At 39.9% G+C, this 27,353-nt stretch overlaps 1 protein-coding gene across 4 annotated transcripts in view; it reads right to left on the minus strand.

The window, feature by feature from the left end:
* Positions 1–27,353, minus strand: part of DPYD (dihydropyrimidine dehydrogenase) — a 1,626,828-nt gene that overhangs the window by 827,013 nt on the left and 772,462 nt on the right. For all 4 annotated transcript variants that reach the window (XM_077278231.1, XM_077278232.1, XM_077278230.1 and 1 more), the window contains 3 exons: positions 25,523–25,630; positions 10,829–10,998; positions 4,251–4,461 (listed from right to left, as the gene is read on the minus strand). In XM_077278231.1, the coding sequence (XP_077134346.1) occupies positions 4,251–4,461; positions 10,829–10,998; positions 25,523–25,630 (489 nt within the window). The remainder of the gene's footprint in view (positions 1–4,250; positions 4,462–10,828; positions 10,999–25,522; positions 25,631–27,353) is intronic.

A 27,353-nucleotide genomic window follows, 5' to 3' on the forward strand; every position in this document is an offset into this window, starting at 1 on the left:
ACAGTGGTTCCCCCCCACATAGGGGGTATCAGCATACTCAGGACAAATTGGACAACAACTTTTAGGGTCCAATTTATCCTGATACCCTTGTGAAAATACAAAACTGGGGGCTAAATTTCATTTTTGTGAAAAAAAAAATATATATTTTCACGGCTCTGCGTTATAAACTGTAGTGAAACACTTGGGGGTTCAAAGTTCTCACAACACATCTAGATAAGTTCCTTGGGGGGTCTAGTTTCCAATATGGGGTCACTTGTGGGGGGTTTGTACTGTTTGGGTACATCAGGGGCTCTGCAAATGCAACGTGACGCCTGCAGACCAATCCATTTAAGTCTGCATTCCAAATGGCGCTCCTTCCCTTCCGAGCTCTGTCATGCGCCCAAACAGTGGTCCCCCCCCACAAATGGGGTATCAGCGTACTCCAGACAAATTGGACAACAACTTTTGAGGTCCAATTTATCCTGATACCCTTGTGAAAATACAAAACTGGGGGCTAAAAAATCATTTTTGTGAAAAAAAAAAATAATTTTTATTTTCACGGCTCTGCGTTATAAACTGTAGTGAAACACTTGGGGGTTCAAAGCTCTCAAAACACATCTAGATAAGTTCCTTAGGGGGTCTACTTTCCAAAATGGTGTCACTTGTGGGGGGGTTTAATGTTTAGGCACATCAGGGGCTCTCCAAACGCAACATGGCATCCCATCTTAATTCCAGTCAATTTTGCATTGAAAAGTAAAATAGCGCTTCTTCCCTTCTGAGCTCTGCTATGCGCCCAAACAATGGTTTACACCCACATATGGGGTATCGTCGTACTCAGGACAAATTGCACAACAACTTTTGTGGTCTAATTTCTTCTCTTACCCTTGGGGAAATAAAAAAATGGGGGTTAAAAGATCATTTTTGTGAAAAAATATGATTTTTTATTTTTACGGCTCTGCATTATAAACTTCTGTGAAGCACTTGTTGGGTCAAAGTGCTCAACACACATCTAGATAAGTTCCTTAAGGGGTCTACTTTCCAAAATGGTGTCACTCGTGGGGGGTTTCAATGTTTAGGCACATTAGGGGCTCTCCAAACGCAACATGGCGTCCCATCTCAATTCCAGTCAATTTTGCATTGAAAAGTCAAATGGCGCTCCTTCCCTTCTGAGCTCTGCCCTGCGCCCAAACAATGGTTTACACCCACATATAGGGTATCAGTGTACTCAGGACAAATTGCACAACAATTTTTGGGGTCCAATTTCTTCTCTTACCCTTGGGAAAATAAAAAATTGGGGGTGAAAAGATCATTTTTGTGAAAAAATATGATTTTTTATTTTTACGGCTCTGCATTATAAACTTCTGTGAAGCACTTGGTGGGTCAAAGTGCTCACCACACATCTAGATAAGTTCCTTAGGGGGTCTACTTTCCAAAATGGTGTCACTTGTTAGGGGTTTCAATGTTTAGGCACATCAAGGGCTCTCTAAATGCAACATGGCGTCCCATCTCAATTCCAGTCAATTTTGCATTGAAAAGTCAAATGGCGCTCCTTCCCTTCCGAGCTCTGCCCTGCGCCCAAACAATGGTTTACACCCACATATGGGGTATCAGCGTACTCAGGACAAATTGCACAACAATTTTTGGGGTCCAATTTCTTCTCTCACCCTTGGGAAAATTAAAAAATTGGGGGTGAAAAGATCATTTTTGTGAAAAAATATGATTTTTTATTTTTACGGCTCTGCATTATAAACTTCTGTAAAGCACTTATTGGGTCAAAGTGCTCACCACACATCTAGATAAGTTCCTTAGGGGGTCTACTTTCCAAAATGGTGTCACTTGTTAGGGGTTTCAATGTTTAGGCACATCAGGGGCTCTCCAAATGCAACATGGCGTCCCATCTCAATTCCAGTCAATTTTGCATTGAAAAGTCAAATGGCGCTCCTTTGCTTCCAAGCTCTGCCATGCGCCCAAACTGTGGTTTACCCCCACATATGGGGTATCAGCGTACTCAGGACAAATTGTACAACAACTTTTGGGGTCTATTTTCTCCTGTTACCCTTGGTAAAATAAAACAAATTGGAGCTGAAATAAATTTTGTGTGAAAAAAAGTTAAATGTTCATTTTTATTTAAACATTCCAAAAATTCCTGTGAAACACCTGAAGGGTTAATAAACTTCTTGAAAGTGGTTTTGAGTACCTTGAGGGGTGCAGTTTTTAGAATGGTGTCACACTTGGGTATTTTCTATCATATAGACCCGTCAAAATGACTTCAAATGAGATGTGGTCCCTAAAAAAAAATGGTGTTGTAAAAATGAGAAATTGCTGGTCAACTTTTAACCCTTATAACTCCGTCACAAAAAAAAATTTTGGTTCCAAAATTGTGCTGATGTAAAGTAGACATGTGGGAAATGTTATTTATTAAGTATTTTGTGTGACATATGTCTGTGATTTAAGGGCATAAAAATTCAAAGTTGGAAAATTGCAAAATTTTCAAAATTTTCGCCAAATATTTGTTTTTTTCACAAATAAACGCAAGTTATATCGAAGAAATTTTACCACTAACATGAAGTACAATATGTCACGAGAAAAGAATGTCAGAATCGCCAAGATCCGTTGAAGCGTTCCAGAGTTATAACCTCATAAAGGGACAGTGGTCAGAATTGTAAAAATTGGCCCGGTCATTAACGTGCAAACCACCCTTGGGGGTGAAGGGGTTAAAGGGAATTATTGTGATTATTTTTTATAAACTCCTTTAGGGTTCATCCACATGACCGTATTTTCAGTCCGAGTGCTGCTTGTGAAAAAAATGGGCTACACTCTGATCAATGTTGTTTAATAGGGCAGTAGAAATGGGCAATTTTTGTCACTGACTGCATCTATGAGTGAGAAAAATCGCAGCATGCTTTAATTTTTTTTCATAATTGGATGAGACTCGCCCATTCAAGACTATGGATGCAAGAAAAAAAATTGGATACCACGCGGAGCGGCAGTACAGCATCTAATTTTTACAGATGCGTTTTTTTTTTTAACAAAAGCTAGAAGATAAAATATTAGGAAGATAATTATCTATAAGAGAAAAATATATATTGTCATTCTCAATTTTTTATTTTTTTTGTACCAAAGTTCAAAATCATATTGCAATGCTCGGACTGGCGGTCGGCTCTTCTGATCCAAGTGTGAAAGCTGCGTAGGAATACATGCTGTCACGCTTGGGTAAGGAGAGCCGCCGGCCAGTCCGAGCATTGCAATGTGATTGTTCTCAGTGTTATACGGCTGTTTGGCTGAGCCCTTAGACTATCTGACACAGATGAACCCTCCTCATACAAAGATAAGGAATCAATGAACTGAGTGTGTAGATCTTTTAAATCTGGGACAATTTTTCTTTCTTGCTCATACTTTGCTAACCTTACTTAGATACATGTAGGCACATTTGTCACCTCACTAGGTCTTAGATTAGAAAAATAGTGGCTATGACAGGGGCAGTGCCCCGAAACACAGTGTCTGCAAATTGAGATTCTGGTTTGGCTATTATCCTAAGTCATGTGACAAGGCTCGTTAAAGGGTCGACATTGACTGTTAGGATTGCTACTTCCAATAGGTGGCACTAGAGTTTTATTCCTCTTCCTCCCTGAAGAGACAATTTGGCTATGACAGTGAAAGAGAACTTATCATTAGAAAATGACTTTTCGTTTAAAATCAAGTTTTTGGGTTAAATGTATTTAACATTAATATGTTACTAAATTAATACATACATTTGTTTTTAGACAAAGTATGCTACCTGCATAAGCCTAAAAATTTAGGAATTAAAATTTACAATCTCAGTATGTTGGTTATATTCAATGACTGCCCAACAAGCGGAGCATTCTATATTCAGTTTTGGCTTTATTTATGCCAAAGACACAAAGAGAAAAGGACAAATGAAAATGATTTTTCAGTAGCCAAATTGCCTTTAGAATTTCTGAATTAAACGCAGTAATACAAACACTAGACAATATATGTTCAGCTCACCCATCACAGCCTTTTTTGTTATCGACTTTATGATTTTGATTCTCATGAAATTAAAGATGAAAAGGAATAAATAATAGTAAAAAAATTAATAGTGGAACTTTATATTGAGGTTACTCTATATGATTGACTCATTGGTTTTGGAATCTTTATTTAGAGGATTGAGAAATAATAAGGATACTTAACCAATGAAAACATTCATAAAGAATTTTAGATTTTTTTCTCCATTCGTCTAAATTTTTTTTAAGCTAAGGCATCCACTGTACCTGTAGGGTCGCTCAGCATAGATCCGAATGCACTGATGATAACATCGGCTTTTAACTGAACAATCTGATCTTCGTCTTCAATCCAATTTCCATCCTCATCTTGTTCTGTTCGAACAAACTCCATTCCACCAATTTTGCCACCTTTGAGAATTACTTTACGAGGTGATAAGAATGGAATAAATTCACACTTTTCCTCTTTGGCTAACTCTACCTGCAAGACAAAAGAAGTGAAATTATACCTGATGATTACGTCATTATTTCTATTAGATATAGGAGTTAGATGTTCTGGTAGACCGCACTGCTGTGAAAAGAGTAGTTCCACTTGTAGTAACATTTCAAGTAGCTTTTATTAATGCATTTCAGGTGCGTACCAAACCCTTTCTCAAAACTAAACTACATATGTTTTTTGAAAGGATTCAGCACAAACCTGAAACGCGTTAATAAAAGCTACTTGAAATATTACCACACATGGAACTACTCCTTTTCACAGCAGCTCGGTCTATCTCCTGCTTCTCCTCAATCTACATGCAGAAGATCCTTCTTTTTCTGCAGAGTTGACTGCAGCAGCTAAATAACTTTTGGGCATTTATTGGAGTTGTGACATATACAACCCAAATAGGTGAGCAACCCCCTCATCCCCCCAATTTCACTTTTAAAATACATTATTACTCTATATACAATTGTCTCACTTTTTCTTGTTTTTTATTATAACTATTAGCACATTTTCACAAGAGCCAAGTAGTAAAGGGGATATGTCTTTTTAAAATGGTTAGCCGCTTTCTAACTTGTTTTATATATGTCTAGGGAACATTAATTAAACCTGGTTACTAATATAATGTAATTACCACAATGATACCAATGCTCTTATTTTAAAAGTGCCGCCCCGTCATTGTATGGGGCCACAGTCTGGGACATAGCTGCTGATAGAGGGGAACGTGATGAGACCAGTGCATCAGAGGTCTTCAATGGAGACTCTATGAGTAATAGCAAAAAACTCGGCACTCACACTTAACTTAATCAGATAAAGTGATTTAATGGTGTCCACGGTAAATAACAGAAGTAACGTTTCGGTCCTGTAGCCGGACCTTCATCAGTCACAATATTTGATCGTGAACAGAAGTTAGTGGACCCGAAAGATTATGGGTTTCATTAAGGTCATAGATATAGGTGGACACAGCCAGTGTCTCAGGGGGATAAGTCCGGCGGTATTGCCTTCTGTGGTATAGAGCCTGCGTGTCCACCGCAAGTCAGTGCGACCATGGAGGTTCTGTCCATGTATCAGAACTGGAGTGCCACATTGTGAAGGAGCAACACTTTTTTATTATTATTTTACATATTTATACAGCAGCATTAATTTCACAGACATTGTCATCACTGTCTCTATCGGGGCTCACAATCTAAATTTCCTATCAGAATGATTTGGAGTGTGAGAGGAAACCCACAAAAATGCGGGGAGAACATACAAACTCCTTTCAGATGTGTCATTAGTGGGATTTGAACCCAGGAATTCAGTGCTAAAATCTGAGCCACAATGCTGACTATACTTTTAAAACAAAAAAATCGCCATCATTGTGGTAACTACATTATTTTAAAGGATTTGTCCACTACTAAGGCAACCCCTTCTCAATCTGAATGAAAATTATCTGGCATTGCTTCAGATGAACGTGAGACTGCTAAGAAGTAATTTGTAGAGTATAAGAAGTGTAAATTTTGTATAAGGCCAATTTAACTACGGTAGTTTGAAAATTGCAACATTTCAGACTTTTTTAACATATAGAGGTAAGGGAAGAAAATTAAAACAAAGAAAAAACATTTAGCTAAAAAAAATTGATTTAACCAATAGGTCATATTCTGCTGATACCTTCATTTTAAGGATACCTGACTGACATGCTATAATGCGGTATCCCAACATACAGCAGAATAACTGTTTCTGTCAGTAGTAAGGACTGTGACTGTAACAGCAGAACACGTGATCAAGCGCCATTCCTGCAGCTGGGGAGATGAGGACCGTGGTGTCAGATCTAACTTTATCATTATCACCTTCTCGGTGAATAGATGAAGTGCTTTAGGCTTGAATACACCCTTTCATTTCAACTCTTTCCTAATCCCTTTCATGCTGTTTTTTAAGACATACAAATTTTGGTCTCTGCTTAAAAAAAAATTCTCTACCGAATCAGTAAAAAGCCATAGCTAATAAAGTGCAGATGCTTATTTACCAAAATCACTTCCTTTAGTCCAACATAGTATAAGTCATTCTATTATTTCTATATTTATTAGTTCAACAACGAGACATAGTAACCATGCGTGTCAGGTAGAGAAGCATTTGTTGAAATGTTTTCTATGCTAATTAATCCCAATATATTTTGTGTGCTCATTTCACTGTTGATTTCAATTTGTCACATCTAATTGGCAAACTTGTTTCTCAATTGTAAGACAATAGTAGAATGTGCCTGTACTATTTTATAGTGAGTGACCGATTGTTTATCTTGCCTTTCTACTAGTTTGTTCAAACATAATTAAGATGTTAAACTGGAGAAAGGTGGAGATAAATCCACGGCTGCCAATAGTACAAGATGCAGTTGGGGACTGTGGAGATGTAAATGCGTTTCTTATTTCTAAACGCGTTTCGAAGTACACTTGCTGCTTCCTCAGGACAAACCACCTTGTTTAGAACAGAGGTGATGACTCACAAATTAGGACTTCTACTAATGGGATGAAACAGATTCACTGAAGAAATAGGTGGGAAGAATGTTATCAAGCATAATACTATAAAGTGATTTAGAACTTGATGATTTATAGATATATCCCTTTTAGTGAATTTAACTTGGGAATACAAGCTTTCATGCTACAAATGTTAAATATTATCTTAAGCTAGGTGCACACTGCAGTGATCTACATAGTCTACAGTAAAAGTCAGGATGAGCTTTTCCCAACATATACTGTAATGTTCCCATAGGCCTCCATTCACAAATGTGGACCCAAAGTATAAGTGCTTCTCGTTAAATTAGAATATCATCAAAAAGTTAAGTTATTTCAGTTCTTCAATACAAAAAGTGAATCTCATATATTATATAGAGTTGTTACAAACAGAGTGATCTATTTCAAGTGTTCATTTCTGTTCATGTTGCTGATTATGGCTTACAGCCAAAGAAAACTTAAAAGTCATTATCTCAGTAGAATAGAATACTTTATAACACCAGCATGAAAAATGATTTTAAAATCCAAAATGTTGGCTTACTGTAATGTATGTTCAATAGATGCACTCAATACTTGGTCGGGGCTCCTTTTGCATCAGTTACTGCATCAATGCAGCGTGGCATGGAGGCGATCAGTCTGTGGCACTGCTGAGGTGTTATGGAAGCCCAGGTTGCTTTGATAGCAGCCTTCAGCTCGTCTGCATTGTTTGGTCTGGTGTCTCTCATCTTCTTCTTGACAATACCCCACTCATAGATGCTCTATGGGGTTAAGGTCAGGCGAGTTTGCTGGCCAATCAAGCACAGTGATACTGTTGTTTTAAAACCAGGTATTGGTACTTTTGGCAGTGTGGACAGGTGCCAAGGTCTGCTGGACAATGAAATTTCCATCTCCAAAAAGCTTGTCGGCAGAGGGAAGCATGAAGTGCTCTAAAATTTCCTGGTAGACGGCTGCACTGACTTTGGTCTTGATAAAACTCAATAGACCTATACCAGCAGATGAGATGGCTCCCAATCCATTACTGATTGCATAAGCTTCACACTAGACCTCAAGCAGCCTGGATTGTGTGTCTTTCCACTCTTCCTCCAGACTCTGGATCCTTGATTTCCAAATGAAATGCAAAATTTACTTTCATCTGAAAGCAACACCTTGGACCACTGAGCAACAGCCCAATTCTTTTTCTCCTTGGCCCAGGTAAGACGCTTCTGGCATTTTCTTTTGGTCATGAGTGGCTTGACACAAGGAATGTGACACTTGTAGCCCATGTCCTGGATACGTGTGTGTGGTGGCTCTTGAAGCAATGACTTCAGCAGCAGTCCACTTCTTGTGAATCTCCCCCCAAATTTTAAATGGCTTTTTCTTAACAATCCTTTCAAGATTGTGGTTATCCGGTTGCCTGTTGCTTTTTCTACCACACTTTTTCCTTCCACTCAACTTTCTACTATTATGCTTGGATACAGCACTCTGTGAACAAACCCCCTTAATAATAATAATAATAATCTCTTTATTTATATAGCGCCTATAATTCCACAGAACTTTACAGTCATTATCATCGCTGTCCCTGGTGGGGCTCACAATCTAAATTCCCTATCAGCATGTCTTTGTAATGTGGAAGGAAACCAGAGTACCTGTAGGAAACCCATGCAAGCACGGGGAGAACAAACTCCTTGCAGACGTTGTCCTTGGTGGAATTTGAACCCAGGATTCCAGCGCTTCAAGGCTGCAGTGCTAACCACTGAGCCACCATGCTGCACCTTCTTTAGCAATGACCTTTTGTGGCTTACACTCCTTGTGGAGTGTGTTAATGACTGCCTTCTGGACATCTGTCAAGTCAGCAGTCTTCCCCATGATTGTGGAGCCTATTGAAACAGACTAAGGGACCTTTTTAAATGCTTATGAAGCTTTTGCAGTTGTTTTTTGTTAATTTTTCTAATTTACTGAGATAATGACTTTTGGGTTTTCATTGGCTGTAAGCCATAATCATCAACATTAACAGAAATAAACACTTGAAATACATCACTCTGTTTGTAATGACACATAATTAGTGTTGAATGAGCATTCCGATACAGCAAGTATTGGGTATCGGCTGATACTTGCGGTATTGGAATTCCGATACCGAGATCCGATACTTTTGTGGTATCGGGAATCGGTATCGGATCCATATTACTGTGTAAAATAAAGAATTAAAATAAAAAATATTGATATACTCACCTCTCCGGAGGCCCCTGGACATCACCGCTGGTAACCGGCAGCCTTCTTTGCTTAAAATGAGCGCGTTTAGGGTCTTCCATGACGTCACGGCTTCTGATTGGTCGCGTGCCGCTCATGTGACCGCCACGCGACCAATCACAAGCCGTGACGTCATTCTCAGGCCCTAAACTCCTCATTCTAGGAATTTAGGACCTGAGAATGACGTCCCGGCTTGTGATTGGTCGCGTGGCGGTCACATGAGCGGCACGCGACCAATCAGAAGCCGTGACGTCATGGAAGGCCCTAAACGCGCTCATTTTAAGCAAAGAAGGCTGCCGGTTACCAGCGGTGATGTCCAGGGGCCTCCGGAGAGGTGAGTATATCAATATTTTTTATTTGAATTCTTTATTTTACACAGTAATATGGATCCCAGGGCCTGAAGGAGAGTTTCCTCTCCTTCAGACCCTGGGAACCATCAGGATACCTTCCGATACTTGGTGTCCCATTGACTTGTATTGGTATCCGGTATCGGTATCGGCGATATCCGATACTTTTCGGGTATCGGCCGATACTATCCGATACCGATACTTTCAAGTACACTACACATAATATATGAATTTCAGTTTTTGCATTGAAGAACTGAATTATATTAACTTTTTGATGATATTCTTATTCAGTGAGAAACACTTGCATGTTCACTCAGCTTCCATCTAACAGGTACATATTTGATGAGTTTGTTTAGTTTGATAGGAACATGCAACAGACTGCAACTTCCTTTACAATTAAGGGTTAACAAATAAAAGTATACCATGCACCATACATTTCTTTACAATGGGTCCCTAGGGTAGAAAGATGCCTCATCATCAATCATGATAGTGGCTACCACCAGGCAAATACCTCCTGAACGTATTCATTTGATAATGGACACAAACATAGTGTGTACCTAGCATTTACATGCTGTGAAAACTAGTGACAGGCTGAAATTGATATTAAAACCACGAACAGACATATAGCATAAACATCACCTGACAGAGTTTCACAAAATCATGTTTTTTTGTGCTTTTTTAAGCTGTTTCAACCCCAATGGAATATCTCAGGAAATATGGTGACAAGAGAAAAGGAAATAAAGGATGATTCAGGATGTACATCTGATATCTTAATTATGTGCTGTTTCATGGGTAATTATTTAAAACAAGACATAAAAGTTTATATCTACATATACAAAGGTTTGTACCACCTTACAATATACAGTACAGTAGATCACTGAGGATTTCAGTATGAAACTGGAAATCACAAGGACTTTTCCAAACATATGTAAGTTTGCATTTTGCAAATTCAAATTTTTGCAGATTTACTGATCCTTGCCGACATGCCTTCTGTAAATTCTTGATCATGTTCATAACAACAGTAATGTTACTTGATACAGAAGTGTTAAAAAATAAAGCATGACATCTTGAAAAATTCTAAACTCCATGTGTGGCCTCTCACCAGAATTTAGGAACCTTTTTGACAGGTTGAAGATTTTGTCACCATGATACATTAGAAAGAAGCCTGCTTCAGAAACTTAGGGAAACCACATAGGATTAAAAATATCAAATCCCTAATGAACTTTTTTTTTACTGATCTTTTACGTACAAGTAGAAAAAAAGGGAAGTCATTAGAATTTTTTTTTATAATTTTAAGATTAAGTTTACCTCTTCGGGAACAGCTCGGATGTTAGTGAATCCTTTTCTAAAGACCACAAACACTCTGCGGGCACCACAGCGCAATGCCGAGGTTGCACAGTCAAAAGCGGTGTCTCCGGCTCCAAGTACAATAACAGTTCCCTTTATGGACGGCAGTGAAGAGTGACAGGCACACATCCCTGAATAATGAAAAGGGGAGGGAAAGCGTTTTCAAGTAGCAAAACCATTTTGCATGTCAACTCAAAAAGATACATGTACTTAAAGCAGTGCAAAATTGCATCTTACAGTTGTCGAGCATAAAGTGTCACTATCACATTATTCTGCTTCACTGAGAGACAGGTCTAATCCCATATCCTAAGATGTGCTCATATACGTAATTTCATAGCCAGCACTCATACATTCATCACTCTTTTTTGTCACTTAACTCATGGGACTAGAAAGTTTTTAACTTGAAGAAAAGGACTTCAGTGTCCGGATCTTCTTAAAATCATCAAATGTATTAGGTAAGCATAAAAATCTTATTATAACATAGGATTCACAACTCTGTCTGGGAGTTTGTATGGCAACCGCGTTTCAGACGGAAAAATCTTTAATCATTGCAGTGCAGTCTATTTTTTTTTACTATTCTGACCATAATTGTTTTTTATTTTACCTAGTCATTTTTGAGTTTAATGTTTTAATTTTAGAAAACGTAGTATACTTTTGAAACAAGTTTAGTGACAGAAGCACATCTGTCGCTAGCTACCATGGATACTGAAAAGTTAGATCCTAGCTTGTGAGGAACCACTTTACATTCGTTCAATTGGAAGTACTGTTATTGTAAGAGTTATAACCTTTACAGTATATAAACAGTAAAAATAAAAATAGTCAACGGCATGTTATAAATAATTTCAACCTAATTGAGTATCTCCTGTGTCAGGTAAAGTAATTAACTTTTTAATTAAGCCAAGATAGAATTAAATTAAAAAACTACTTTACTCTTGAAAATGCACAAACCTCCTTTGTTAAATTTAGGTGATTTAAATACTAAAATTAGAAATGTTTAACCGTGTTCAAAATTAAAGATCTTCATATAATTACGGCAAGAGTAGGATTTATTCTAATTGTGAGCAGAATTAAAAATGTAAAACCAAAAAAAGAGGTAGAACTTGAAAACTAGTAATCTGCGTGATGAGATATCTCTCTAGAGGAGAAGCTCTATATATTTTATATATTCTCACACAAACACATACCAAAGATGGGCAGATCAGGCAAAATTTAAATTTGCCTGTTCACGCAGATTTTCAATCGAAATTCAATTTGCAGAGAAGTTATTCTCCATTAATTTAGTGTCCATTTTTATGCTATGAGGTCTTTACAGACCTTAGCACACAAAGGAAAGGCTAAAAAATAAAACAATATAGAGTAGCTCACACAATGAGGCCCTTTATCGAGAATTAATGAAAATATATAAAAAAATTGATTAAAATATAAATTTGACTAATTATTTTAAAGATATTAACAACAATTAAGTGTAAGTGCATAATATCACATGATGTGAAGCAGAATAATTTTCTAAGTAGACAAAAACTGGTGGACTATGAATCCACACCTTAAACACAACAGGATTAAATTTCCACCTATTTGACAGTCTACAAGCCCCCTGGGTTCTAACAGATCCCACAAGTTTTCACACATTTATCCAACACAGAAAGTGAAGAAAATGCAAAAGTGTATTATTTTGGAGGGCAAATATTCATAGCGCAGCATCCCACTATTTAATTTGTCATGAATGTTAATATAGATACTGTGTTTCCAATTGGAATTCTCTAGGAGACAATACTTCTCATTCAACAATCAGAATGACTTCATATTTGTGGTGCTGATATCTGTGGTACTAATTAGTATATGTAATCTCTATAGTATAATCAAATGTCTATTGTGATGGTTAATTAATAGTAATGAGTAAATGTACTTGGATAATGTGTTATCAGACCATGCTCTTGGGTTAACAGAGTGTCTTCGACATGCTCAAAAAATATGTTCGAGTCCCCTCAGCTGCATGTCTCATGGCTAGTGTTGAGCATTCCGATACTGCAAGTATCGGGTATCGGCCGATACTTGCTGTATCGGAATTTCCGATACCGAGATCCGATACTTTTGTGGTATCGGGTATCGGGTATCGCAACAACATTAATGTAATAATGTGTAAAAAAGAGAATTAAAATAAAAAATATCGCTATACTCACCTGTCCGACGCAGCCGGGACCTCAGCGAGGGAACCGGCAGCGTTGTTTGTTTAAATTTCGCGCTTTTACTTGGTTACGTGAAGTCCCGGCTTGTGATTGGTCAGGGCGGCCATGTTGCCGGGACGCGGACCAATCACAGCAAGCCGTGACGAAATTACGTCACGGCTTGCTGTGATTGGTCCGCGTCCCGGCAACATGGCCGCCATTAACCAATCACAAGCCGTGACGTCACGGGAGGCTGGACATGCGCGTATTTTGAAAAGCGCGCGTGTCTAGCCTCCAGTGACGTCCCGGCAACATGGCCGCCATTAACCAATCACAAGCCGGGACGTCACGAGAGGCTGGACATGCGCGTATTTTGAAAAGCGCGCGTGTCCAGCCTCCCGTGACGTCACGGCTTGTGATTGGTTAATGGCGGCCATGTTGCCGGGACGCGGACCAATCACAGCAAGCCGTGACGTAATTTCGTCACGGCTTGCTGTGATTGGTCCGCGTCCCGGCAACATGGCGCCGTGACCAATCATAAGCCGGGACGTCACTGGAGGCTGGACACGCGCGCTTTTCAAAATACGCGCATGTCCAGCCTCCCGTGACGTCACGGCTTGTGATTGGTTAATGGCGGCCATGTTGCCGGGACGCGGACCAATCACAGCAAGCCGTGACGTAATTTCGTCACGGCTTGCTGTGATTGGTCCGCGTCCCGGCAACATGGCCGCCCTGACCAATCACAAGCCGGGACCTCACGTAACCAAGTAAAAGCGCGAATTTTAAACAAACAACGCTGCCGGTTCCCTCGCTGAGGTCCCGGCTGCGTCGGACAGGTGAGTATAGCAATATTTTTTATTTTAATTCTTTCTTTTACACATTAATATGGTTCCCAGGGCCTGAAGGAGAGTTTCCTCTCCTTCAGACCCTGGGAACCATCAGGAATACCGTCCGATACCTGAGTCCCATTGACTTGTATTGGTATCGGGTATCGGTATCGGATTGGATCCGATACTTTGCCGGTATCGGCCGATACTTTCCGATACCGATACTTTCAAGTATCGGACGGTATCGCTCAACACTACTCATGGCTGTTCGACAGTTGCAAAACATGCAGGGATTACTTTTTGCCTGCCAGGTGAAGAGGGGAGGATGCAGGGATGCCGTGCTACAGTACCACCCACTTAACGCCCCCTCTTATTCAAACCCACAATCAATCTGTTTAGGAGGAGAGGGACATGAATGTTCTCCCTGGGCTCCCATGACCTCTCCTCAGGATTAAACCCATTCCAATCCAATATTCTCCAATATTCTCCATCTTGAAAACATCTACAGTACTGACTGGAGCAGAAGTGGTATCTGGATCCTTGCAGAAGAGGAGAGGCTTGAGGAGAGACACATGCAATGAATTGGGGATCCATAAAGAGGCTGGGAATTGAGCTTGCAAACTACAGGTTTTATATGTTGGAGAACTTAAAACGGACTGATAAAGCAAGGATATAATTTATACCAGAAGATCTTGAGATGGATATACTTTGAAGAAAACCAAACTTTATCCCCAGAATGAAAGACAGGTGGGTTCAAATGTCTCTTGTCCATGTGTCTTTTCTTCCGTTCAGAAGATCTCATTAAAGAGGTCTTAGCATCTTCCCAGATCTTATAGAAGCCTTTAAAGAGAGTTTCAGCTGCTCAAATATAGGTGGAAGTAGACACAGGGAACGGAAAACTGAGGTGTTGACCATACACCAGGAAAAATGGGGATTTAGCTGAGGATTCAGTCACATGATTGTTATATGACAATTCAGCCCAAGGCAGGAGTTTGGCCCATTTAGTATGGTGGTCATTGGCAAAGTGTCACATGTAGTTGGTCAGGATCTGGTTGACCCGTTCTACTTGACCATTGCATTGCAGATGAAGAGAAGTAGAAGGTAACATTTAGAAGTTTGCAGGTAGTTTTCCAAAAGTGAGATGTAAGCTGGATGCCTCTATCAGAGACTATATGGAGAGGAAAACCATGGAGGCACAGGTAGTGTTGGATCAACGTCTTGACAAACACTAGTGAAGACAAGAGAACAGTCAGCAGAGTAAAATGGGCCATTTTAGAGAAGCAATCAGTAATGAAATCCATAGGGTGTGCTGCCAGGGAGCTGATGGTATAAGAAGAGGAAGTAAAAGCCCCATCTGAAGTTGTTTCAGAGTCTTATTCTTTGCACAGGAAGGACAGGTCAAAAAAAATGCAATATCTTTGAGCAGGGAAGGCAATCAATACTGCTGTGAAAGGAGAAGAGGCATTTTCTTCTGTCTAGCATGATCAGTAAATTTGGAAGACTGACCACACTGAAGAGCCGGCTTCATTTCTAAGGCTGGTTTCACACTAGCATACAGGAGTGCTGCGGATAGAAGCACACTTCCTCCCTTCTTCCATAAAACAACGCCTACGCTCCACCTATGCCTCCATGCATCCTGCGGTGCCCTGTGTACCTATCTTTATCATTGGGTACCCAGGGATGTACGCTGTTTGTGGATGCCTCCACATACGCAGTTTGGATGCAGCGCTGACAGCAACAAAATGCAAGATGTTGCATTCAGCGCAGTTCGGTGCAGCATACAAACCGCGCATGCGGAGGCATCCGCAAATAGTATACATCCCTACGAACCCAATGTTAAAGATAGGTACATAGTGCACCGCAGGATGCAAGGAGGCATAGGCAAAGTGTAGGCGGATCATAGGTGTGGTTTCATGGAGGAAGTACACTGCCATCTGCATCACTCCCATACGCTAGTGTGAAACCAGCATAATTCTGCAACAAAAGTTATCCCTGATGGAATCCAGGACAGGTCCATCAAAGCGGCAGCGACCATTTTGTAGGATTCAATGATGCGCCGAGGCTCTGCCTCCTGGTCAGAAGACAGAAAAGACCTAGAGAGTGCATCTGTCTTGATTTACTTGTCTGCCAACAGGAAATTAAGAATAATATCAAAACAGGCAAGGAATAGTGAACACCTGGCTAGATGCGGATTTAGTATGAGAAAAACTCCGGCACACTAAAAATTCTTATAATAATAAATTGTTGCTTTATTCCAAGAAAAATTATTGCTTTTATTCCAAGAAAAATTATTACATTATTCCAAAAAAGATATAACGGTGGGATTCCATATGAAAAAAAATTCTGCTAATTTTGTGACAGACTTATAATTTCTGTCACAAAAGAGAAATTATAAGTCTGTCACAAAATTAGCAGAATTTTTTCATACGGAATCCCACCGTTATATCTTTTTTGGAATAATGTAATAATTTTTCTTGGTATAAAAGCAATTATTTTTCTTGGAATAAAGCAACAATTTATTATTATAAGAATTTTTAGTGTGCCGGAGTTTTTCTCATACTATATTGGATAATTTTTTTCTCCTGTGCACCTCTTTTGAATGGTGAGCACCTTCTTTACCAAATTCTATAGATGCGGATTTAGTCATTGCTCGGATTGCAGATAGGCTAGGCTTTTGTGATCATTGTAGGTAATTACTGTATGCATTTCTCCTTCAAGCAAAAAATGCCACTCCTCCAGAGCCAGTTTTATCTCCAACAGTTCTTGATTACCTATTGAGTAGCTGCCTTGTGGAGATAAAAAGGCTTTGGAATAGAATCCACAGGTTACCATATGACCAGTAGGAGACTTCTGGGTGAGGACAGCTCTGGCACTGGAGAAAGAGGCATCCACTTCCCAGAATTGCTTATTGTTGCCTGATTGGTGCAGTACTGGAGTGGAGGTGAAGGTCTGTTTTAAAGAGACAAAGGTGCCTCCAGATTCCACAACCTGGGGATAGCTACTTTGTGGGTCAAGGCAGATGATGGAGCGGTATGAGAGAAGAAATGTGGAATGAACTGGCTTTAGTAGTTATAGATTCTGGGGAACCACTGGATCGCCTACAGATGGATACTTTCTCGGGATCCATCTTTAGTCCCATCTCAGAAATGATGTCACCAAGGAATTGAAGAGAGATTTGCTCGAAGGCATATTTTTCAAACCTGGCATATAAACGGTTCTTCCTCAATCCCTGCAGAACTTGGCAAACATCCCTTCTGTGTGTGGGCAGTTTGAGTGAGAACTCTAATATATCGTCCACAGAAAACGTCACACATAAGTAGTGAAGGTCCAGTAAGATATCATTCACCAGTTCTTGGAAGACTGCTGGGACATCCCACAATCCAAAGAGCATTACACGATATATATAATGGTCATCAGGGGGTTAAAGGAAGTCTTCCATACATCCCCCTGGTGTATTCGGATTAAGTTATATGCCCCTCAAAGGTCAAGTTTAGTGAAGACTCTGGATCCTTTGAAACAATTAAACAGCTCACATATAAGAGGCACATAATACTTATTATTTACTGTAATTTGACCCATATAGTCTATACAGGAATGAAGTGAATCCTGGTCCAGCTGGGGAGGATGACTTCTGGATAAATCTCTGACCAGATTATGTTTCATATATTCAGACATGGCTAGGGTCTCAGCCTGGGACAGAGGGTAAATACATCCTCGAGGAGGAGTTAAGCCAGAAAGGAGATTAAAAGGTCAATCATGCGGCCTGTGCTGTGGTAAGGTCTCAGCCTCCTTTTTATCAAAAACATCCACGTAAGTCCAATAAGCGGGAGGCAAGTCAGGTAGATTTCATGGAGCAGTCGGAAGTCAGGCAGGTCAAATTGGGACAAGATATCTCTTGTGACAGGCCTGGCCCCAACTGAGTACTCCTATGGATCTCCAGTCCAAGACAGGCTTGTGTTTATGTAGCCATGGCAGGCGCAGGAGCCTGTGATAGGACAGACCAGAAAGTATGTATAGAAAGATCCTCTCAGAGTGCAACATTCCTTCCTGAAGCTCCACTGGTTCAATAATATGAAGAGCAGCCTCGGAAAGAGGTGTCACATCCATAGACAATTCCACCAAGACATTGGATGGGAATCTGATACTGCTCCACAATAACCTGTTGAATAAAATTTACTGCAGAACTAGAATCCAGATAAGCCAATTCAGCTAAACTTACTTTGCCACAGGAAATGGCTACCAACAGAATCAGTGGAGATGAGTAGACTTCACCCAGGGTAGCCTCTCGAATAGACCCTAGGCACTGGAGTTTCCCGTTTTTTCAGGACAGGAGCAGATTAGATGATCAGGACTACCACAATAGAAACACCTTCTCTCAGAATGACAGGCCTTCTGAAGATGCTCGGCCATCTTTACCCTGTTGTTTTGCATAGATTCAAGGGAAGGCGTCAAAGCTGAGGCCCACGGCATAATCGGCTTTCGGACGTTACAGGCAAAGCACATAGACCCTCTCACACAAGTCACCTCCTTGGAGCGCTCCTGAAATTTGATGTTGATCCAGTTAGCCAGGGAAACCAGGTCGTCCAACAAGGTAGGAATATCACAACTGGCCAGCTGGTCCTTGATTCTCCTAGAAAGACCCTACCAGAAGGTGGTCACCAACACATAATTATTCCAGGTGATCTCGTTGAACAAGGTGTGGAATCGGACAGAGTACTGGCCCACTGCAGGGTTTCCCTGGTGCAATCTAAGGAGAGATGATGCTGCTGATGAAAAGTGACCAGGTTCATCAAAGAACTTGTGGAAGGCTTCTAAAATGGTTTGGAGGTTCGCGACAAGAGGATCCTCTCTCTCACATATTGAATTGAGCCACGCTAGAGCTTTGCCAGTAAGGTGAGACATGATGAATGCCACTTTGGCTCAATCAGAAGCAAACTGGTGTGCCAAAAGTTCAAAGTGCAGAGTGCATTAATTGATGAACCCTGATATTAAGAGGGATCACTGTAGCTGACAGTGTCCAGAACAGAGAACATAGCTGGTATTCAGGGGCATCACAACTGAGGTTGTTGCAGCTTGAGCAGGGGTGGATGTGGCCACCGATGTGTGTGTTATCAGGTGGCCACAGTGCACAGATAAGAGAAGATTTTGTCTTGCTGATCGTTCTGGCAGGAGACTTCCTGGTACAAGTTGGAAATAGAGGAAACTTGAGAGCCAGTGGATTCTGTGGCCTGAACAAACTGTAACAGGAGCCCTGGAACCACTGTGCCACAATCCGAGGAGAGCCTAGAGGTGCACAACAGGACTGACCTCGGATGCACGGCAGCTGACCCCCAAGGGACAAGCCGCTGCAGCGGCCAAGAAGGGGAGTTCAGCTGTACAGGCAGGCATGGCAGGTACCAAGGAGTGTCAGTTGCTGGCAGACATGGCTGATAAAAAGGAAAGCACTGGCTGGAGCAGGCAGGTATGGCTGGTATACAGGTGGGCACAGAAAAGTGCATGTATTTATGGCTGGTATACAGGTGGGCACAGGCAGGGTCCAGGCAGGTATGGCTGCTATACAGGTGGGCACATGCAGGTGCTTGGAGAACATGACCACTTTGTGAGCATACCTGTAGCTTTGTTATGAGATAGAAATATAAAGTAAGATGAGCCACCTCGTCTGTTGGCATCTATCTCTGACACTGAGTGGTATAGTAATATTAGGATTATCTTTCTTTGATCAAGTAATGAATGTTGTGCGATAAGTGTCTGTATATAGAATTGTTGCCTCTCTCAGTGATATATATGATACATAATATGTGCTGTTATCAATTATAGTCATTGGGAATTGATTGTTTATCATATGCCATGGGTGAGTTTAATTACTGTAATTGTTCCTTTATTAGAGAACAGGGTGTAATAGGGTCTCTCAGGGACAGCCATTGAGGAGCAGGGGCATCAATTGTCTCGTCACATAGGACGTCAGCCTACGCTGGAAGGTAAACTCAGATAATAGGGCTGCCTAGGGTTTGTCAGGGTGTACTTTGTCTTTTACGTTTTAATAGGTCTTTTTCTGACATTACTAGACTTCAATTCTACTTGCATTTACTCTTTCATCTCTACAAACTATCTATAATAATATTAGTAATCATTATTTATGTACTGATAGTGACACTATATTGCACAGCACTTTACAACAACCATGTAAAAATCTGTGGATATGGCTAGAAAAAATCCTGGGATGCATCTCGGTGCTGTCAGCGATGAAATGAAGCACAAATAGGATGATAATGAACGCGTTATTGAAGATGCTACGCTTTCCAAAATTAGTTTGACTTCAAAATCAAATTCTGAATGAGTTTGCACTGCTCCTTTTAAAGTGCAGCAGACATTGCAAAGTACTGCAATTCAACTCGTACTCAAAAGAATAAAAGCTGATGTGTACTACCTGACAGATTAAAATCAGGGGCAGACATATCATACAATAAAAGTGATTCAGCACTATGCAAAAATTAGGTACCTTTATAAAGTCTTTGCAATGCATCGGGAGCCATAAGGATCTCATGTTGCTCAGCTCCAAAAAGTACTTAGATGCTTGATCAAAAGTAGAAAAAGGAAAACACGTCCCTCTGCATCCATTTTTATGTCTTCCAAGAGAAGTAATAAAGGACCACGTTTATAGGATGGTGAGTTACGTATTTCACTTTTTCTAATTTTGGTCACATGTCATTGGAGCAGCCTGTGCAGCCACGCAGGGGCCAAAGAAGTTAAGGGGTCCAAAATATTATGGGGTCTACTTCTACCTTCAAAGCAAGTGGAATTGTCCAGTATGATGAGCTATGGGACTGCAAAGGACCCATATATTGTTCTTGAACAGGGGCCTTTTCTGTCTGTGTCCACCAGTGAGTAAAATGTTTACACCTGGCCACCATTGAAGCAAATCACAGCTTCATTTCAATAGTAGCTGATCTGCAGTACTTCTTAATGGCCACTGTACATTGAATGATGCAGCTCCTTCCACTTTTATCTTTGTCTGCCACCGAAGCAAAAAACAGCTGATCGGTGGGTGTTCTGCATGTTAGATCCTCACTGATCTGATATTGATGATCGGTCAGCATAATTATATCTCCGTCAATCAAAAGAAAAACAGTTGACAGCACCATCAAAGTCTGGGTTAGAAAGCCGGACACGCCAAATTGCAGCTGAAGCTTCTCACTCGATCACGGGTGCTTGCCGAAAAAACATGAAGATGCAATCCATAAATCGAAGAAAACAGTTAGCAGCACTCACCGATCTTCTAAAACAGGTTTAAACTTTATTCAATCATGATAAAATCTTCACGGCTCGGGGGTGTGCAAAAGTCAGAGTGTGCAGGTCTGGACGACGGCCGTTTCGCACCGATCTGGCGCTTCTACGGGTCACTGCTGACCCATAGAAGATGGAGATTTAATAATTATATCTCCACACAACACCTTTAATGTGTATGGGGACTTTGAAAAGATTTTGTCTATATACAATCTTTTTTAACATATCCCCTTTTTATCACTGAAATAAAGTCAGGGAATCTATGTAATGCACAATTGTGCTGGGTCTTCGAGAATAGGAACTTTTTTCTACCCAACAGACAAATACAGAGAGTGGGTAATTATCTGCTATGATGCTCATATGGTCATCTGAGTTAAAGGTTGGTCTGGCACCTAAAATATATTTTCTATATATCCTTACACTTTAACCACCTTTTCAATTTGCTTTATTACACAATACCCTACATTTTCCCTATTTAGCTAATCCCTAAATATCTTATATTTTCTTCACTTCCTGTGACATTTAATTTTTGTGAGAAGTCTCAAATGATACATCACAGGAGGCTGGGGCTGCACTCACTCCCTGCAGCATCCATTGCCCTTCCAGGAACAGGACATTACAGGCGGGTAGCACTGCAGTTACTTACTAGTTCCTTGCATCGCTGCCCCCTCTGAAGTCTTCCTGGGAGATGGATGCTTTGGGATATGTGAGTGCAGCGCTGGTGCTCTGCTTCCATCACTGCCATTTCTAACTGAAAGGAGACATCGACAGGAGGTGGAGATAGAATCAGATAGTGACACCAGTGCTTCCCCACAGCTTTTATCCCTGCCTTCACACAAATTCTTTTCAGGGAGTGTCACTGGTGTCACTCACTGCTTCTATCACTGCCCCCTGCTGATGACTCATTTGAGGGCAGTGCTAGAAGCTGTGGGTCAATGCTGATGTCACTCACTTCTTCTACCTCTGCCACCTGATGATGTCTTCTTTCACAGAATCAGTGTCCTGGTGCTGCACTCACATCTCCCACAACGTCCATCACCCAGAATCCAGGACATCTTCAGAGGGGTAGCAATGCAAGAAACTAGTGAGTAACTGCAGCACTGCCCCTTGATGACGTCCAGTTACAGGACAGGTAATGAGTGCTACTGGGAGTCGGTGCAGCCCCAGGCTCCTTTAAAGCCATGTTTGAAGCGTCTCTCAAATGAAATATAACAGGGAGTACAGTAAAAAACAACAACACATTTTTGGATTAACTAAATAGGAAAAAGTGTTGAAAATTTTGTAATAAAGCTAATTACAAAAGTGGTTAGATTATAGGATAGATATTTAGAAAATGCATTTTGTGTGAGTGACCACCCCTTTAACTCCTTTAAATCAAAAATACTAAGAAGTTTTGCTGTTTGTTGTGTTTCTAATCCTAGTAAAGACTAAGTGCTTACATTATGTACAAACAAATTTCTCAGTATGCAACCAAAGTTTATCTCTCTTTATTCCATTCGATGTAAGCACACATCCTGCACTTCTGTCTATGGTTGTGGAAGAGTTTTATGCATTCAATTGCTCCCATGCCAAATGTGCAATATATTAATTAATAATGCACATTAACTGTATTCCTGTATTCATTACTTTCCGTGCAGGATCATAAAAAAAAATCTGTAGTTGAAATTCTAGGTAAGAAATACTATCATTCAGTAGAATTTTTTATATATTTTTTCACAGAAAGAAAAACATAATGAAGCCTTCTAGCAATGTAGCAATCATAAGTGATGCAGTGCTTAATCTTTCTAAGATATAGCATAACTCTTACTGGCTGGTTATTATTAGCTGCCGCAAGGACCATAATTTATCTTTGGAGTGTGCATCGCTGAATCACATTCGCTATATAATGAAACACATATGTTAAATAATGAAATGCTACAACAACATACTATGGATTTATTTCCATCTAAAAACAGTCACAAACTCATTTGTTATAAAACATCTAAAGGTGATAATTTGATGCAACGAAATGTATAATAAAAAAAAATTAATAAATTGAGTTGAGAACTTTTGGAAGAGTGTTTGGCAGAGACGTCTACACTTGCCGTTCCTGAATTTTTATAAAATCGCTGGTCCCTTTTTCAACAGCCCAGAGGGCACACTTTCGGCTTCCATTATAATCAACAACTCTGCAAAACCTGCTGTGCTAATGTGAACGTTAACTATCAAATCTTGGCTCTGCCTTTTTATTGCAGCTTAACAGGATCTATCAAATGTCAACTGTGCTTACCACATCCACTGCTTGCAGCAACTATTGGAATGATTGCTATGAGAATGTTTGTGTTTGCTCATTCTATTCCATCTAGCTATGTGTCGCTGTTACCTAGCCAGCTATCTAGCATGCGTTATAAGTAGTTAGGCACAATGGAATTGTGAATCATTTATTATTTCAGACATTGCCAGTGGCTATTAATAATGGGTGGCAGTGCTTTTCAAATTTGGGATCCGAAATGATGGATCGGAAGATGTCAGGCTTATATACATAAATGTAGAGATTTAGTTATGGTAAGGGAATTGTATAGAATCACACACCTATAATAACCAATATAAAATGGAAGGCAAACTTAACAATTGGTATATACAAGTCCACACATAGAAAAAATCTGCACTGCTGCACCACTCAAAACAGTACACCCAACTCCGGGGTTAATAACGCTGTAGGCATATATGCCTGGACGTTTGGGTGTTCACCCAGGGAAGGAACATCGCCAATAGTCCAAATTAAAAAAAGAAAAAGGGGTGGCACTCACCATCCTGTAAAATTCATTAATTACTTAAACATATAAAATATCTTTGGCAGGGGAGTAATGTGAGGGATACAAGGACGACGATCATTTTGCACAATTGCGCTTCTACGGGTCCTTAAAGAAGCATAATTGAGTGAAACAGCCATTGTCCTTGTATCCCTCACATTACTCCCCTGCCGAAGATTTTTTATATATTTCAATAAATAATGGATTTTACAGGACAGTGAGTGCCACCAATTTCTTTCTTTTTTCATTTGGACTATTAACAATTGGTATGTCAGTCCTGAGCTAAGTGATCCAATTTATTGGATGTTCAGTAACCAAAGAAAAACAGTAGCAGCACAGCCAAATGTCCGGAGATATTCAAGGAGCTCAGCACTGAAGTATTAGGAAGTCCGCAGCAAGGGCAGAGGTGCACGCATGGAGTAAAGTATCAATCATGTAGAAGAAGAAACAATAAACGCGGCAGCACTCACCGATCCTTTTAGTTCAAGTGTCCTTTATTGAAACACGCAACAAGGCATCTTCACGGCTCGGGGGAGTAGAAGGAGTGAGGAGTGTGACGGGTGAGACGACGACCGTTTCGCGCTACACCGAGCGCTTCTACGGGTCCCGTAGAAGCGCTCGGTGTAGCGCGAAACGGTCGTCGTCTCGCCCGTCACACTCCTCACTCCTTCTACTCCCCCGAGCCGTGAAGATGCCTTGTTGCGTGTTTCAATAAAGGACACTTGAACTAAAAGGATCGGTGAATGCTGCCGCGTTTATTGTTTCTTCTTCTACAATTTATTGGATGTCTCACTATAAGACAAGGGTCATATGACCATGGGGTCAATTATGCAAATCACACTCTTATCAAACTATGAGCAGAGTTTGATCAGAGTGTGATCATAGTAGGATCCGATTCTCTCAGATGAAAAGATGGAGAAAAAAAATCCATGTCAGTCCATGGAAATCGGGCTGCGTTGTGATGTCATCCGAGCGCAGTCCGATGGTTTCATGGCCGAGTGAGATCCGAGTATCAGATCAAACTCGGACATGCAGAGATTTTATTCATCGGACTTACTCAGTCAAAAGAAAAAATCTTACTTTTGCACAGCCCCATAAAATAAAATTGGTCTGTGCTTTGTCTAATCGTACTCAGACCGAAAATATGCTGGTCTGTGCAAGAACAAAATATTTACTAAATAGTAAACATCAGTGGATTGATCCACGGAGGATTGAGTTTGAGTTGAATCTCCTGAAATTTACTATTCTATTCGAATTTAAAAACTTTGAAATTCAAGGATTAAAAAAAAAAAACACTTGCAAGCCACCAATCTCTACACTGAGGACTGCTCATCTCAACAGCTAAGCCAACCCCATTCACTGGCACTCCAAATGCTGAGGCTTCAGGGACCACATAAATGCTCGGGAAAATGGAGTAACAAAGATGTTAAAACTAAAATGAGAGGATGTTATAGATTTTTTTTAAACTCCTCTTTTTACTTTTTTTGGGTCGGGGATTAATTTATTGAAATCATATTTACATTTGTAAGAATGCTGAAATCATGTGCAAATTGTGTGTGAAATAACTATTTTCTAAACTGTACTCACCATGTTTGCTTGCTTTAGCCACAAGAGGTAAGAAATCTTTGGATGTATAGAAACCTTGTTCAATTTTAAGACCGTGGAAAACTTCTTCAATTTTTGGTTCAGGCAATCCTAAAAGAAAAGGGTAAAAGTCACCTACTTGAAATTCCGTGCAAAACTTATGTCTAGAGCAGGACCGCCAGCTATAGGGCATGACACCTAGATTCTCATTTTCAAATTTTTTGTATCCTTGAGCTAAGCCCCTTCTTGGTTATATTAATTCTTTACAAATTTTTCTTCAAAGGATAATGGAAACTTGCTTTTTGAATGTCCTAACATAATTGGTTAAAACATTAATAAATATTCTTCAACTAGACAACAATATGTTTTTGAAAGGCATGATAAAAACAAGACGGACTAAGATGAAGCTTTCACAACCCTTCAAGAAGTTCAAATGTTAGATAAATATACATTTAAGGAAAACCATGGAAGGATCTTTCAATGCAATGATCAATTTTAATGAGCTGTCCTATTTTTAGGACCACACGTTAGCTCTGTACATGCACCTTACACCCCAGAGAATCAATACAAAATCCACATTGACTGCCCGCACCAAAGAAGCTACTTTTTTATTCAAGAAGCAGAAGTAGGCATTAAAATAGGACATGTGGCTTTGTAAACCTTTTATAAACACAGGTTTGCAACTGAACAGTATTGATCCATACCTCAGTGGTAGATAAATGAGAAAATCAGCATCACATAAGGGGGAAAGAGTAAAAAGAAATAAAGTGAGAAAACTGGTTACATGAAAAAATAGAATTCTGAGAATAATAATGTTTCCAGGGATTGTGCAAGGTGAAACAAAAAGGAACCATATTTCATATCACAAAAGCATATTAGTTTCATGTTATTACATATTTCGATAATATATTATACCATATAAATTATGTTATTATTTGTTTCTACATATGTAAAAATTTCATCCAAATGTTAAAAGCTATATAGTTTATGAAACTGGAACCACATTACCTTGATCTGTTAAAATACCGTGTTAGATCATATATCATGGACATGGGTGCTGGGTGTTAGGGACAGAGTGTCTTTAAGCCGTTAAAAGCAATGTCTATTGAATTTTATCTTAATATACTGTGTGTATATATATATACACATATATATATATATATATATACACATACCCATATATACTTATATATATAGTACATATTTAAATGTAATGTAAACATACACATATAAGTATATGCATGTTTATGTGTATGTCTGTGTATGTATATATATATATATATATATATATATATATATACATACAGTATATAAAGATAAAATTCAAAGCTTAATAAATGCGCCTTTTCTGGGGTGGCTGCAAGCTGCTACTTTTAGGCTACTTTTAGGCTTGGGGTGGGGTAATTTCCATGTCCCTTACCAGCCTGAGAATACCAGCTCCAAGTTGTTTGCTTTAGCTTCGCTGGTTGTCAAAAATAAGGGGGACTCCAAGCCGTATTTTAAATTATTTATTTAAATAATTTGTAAAAACGGCTTGGGGACCCTTGTATTCTTGATAATCAACCATGATACAGCTGACAGCAGAGGTTGCAGCCTGAAGCTATCATTTTTGCGATGCTGGTTATCAAAAGTAGAAGTGACCCTATGTCAAATTTTTTATTTATTTATTTATAGCACAGGCGTCGCCTGATGATTACTCCCATTAGCGGCGCCTGCTCTTGCTGTTATCAGTGACAGCAGGCATAGGCTCATGGGAGTAAATGTTTTACCGCCTTTCACAGCTGCTGGCTCATCTGACAGTGTGGGAACTGCAGATCTCTGACTGGCAAAAAGG

Source organism: Ranitomeya variabilis, chromosome 8 (assembly GCF_051348905.1).
Source record: "Ranitomeya variabilis isolate aRanVar5 chromosome 8, aRanVar5.hap1, whole genome shotgun sequence".
Classification (NCBI taxonomy): Eukaryota; Metazoa; Chordata; class Amphibia; order Anura; family Dendrobatidae; genus Ranitomeya; species Ranitomeya variabilis.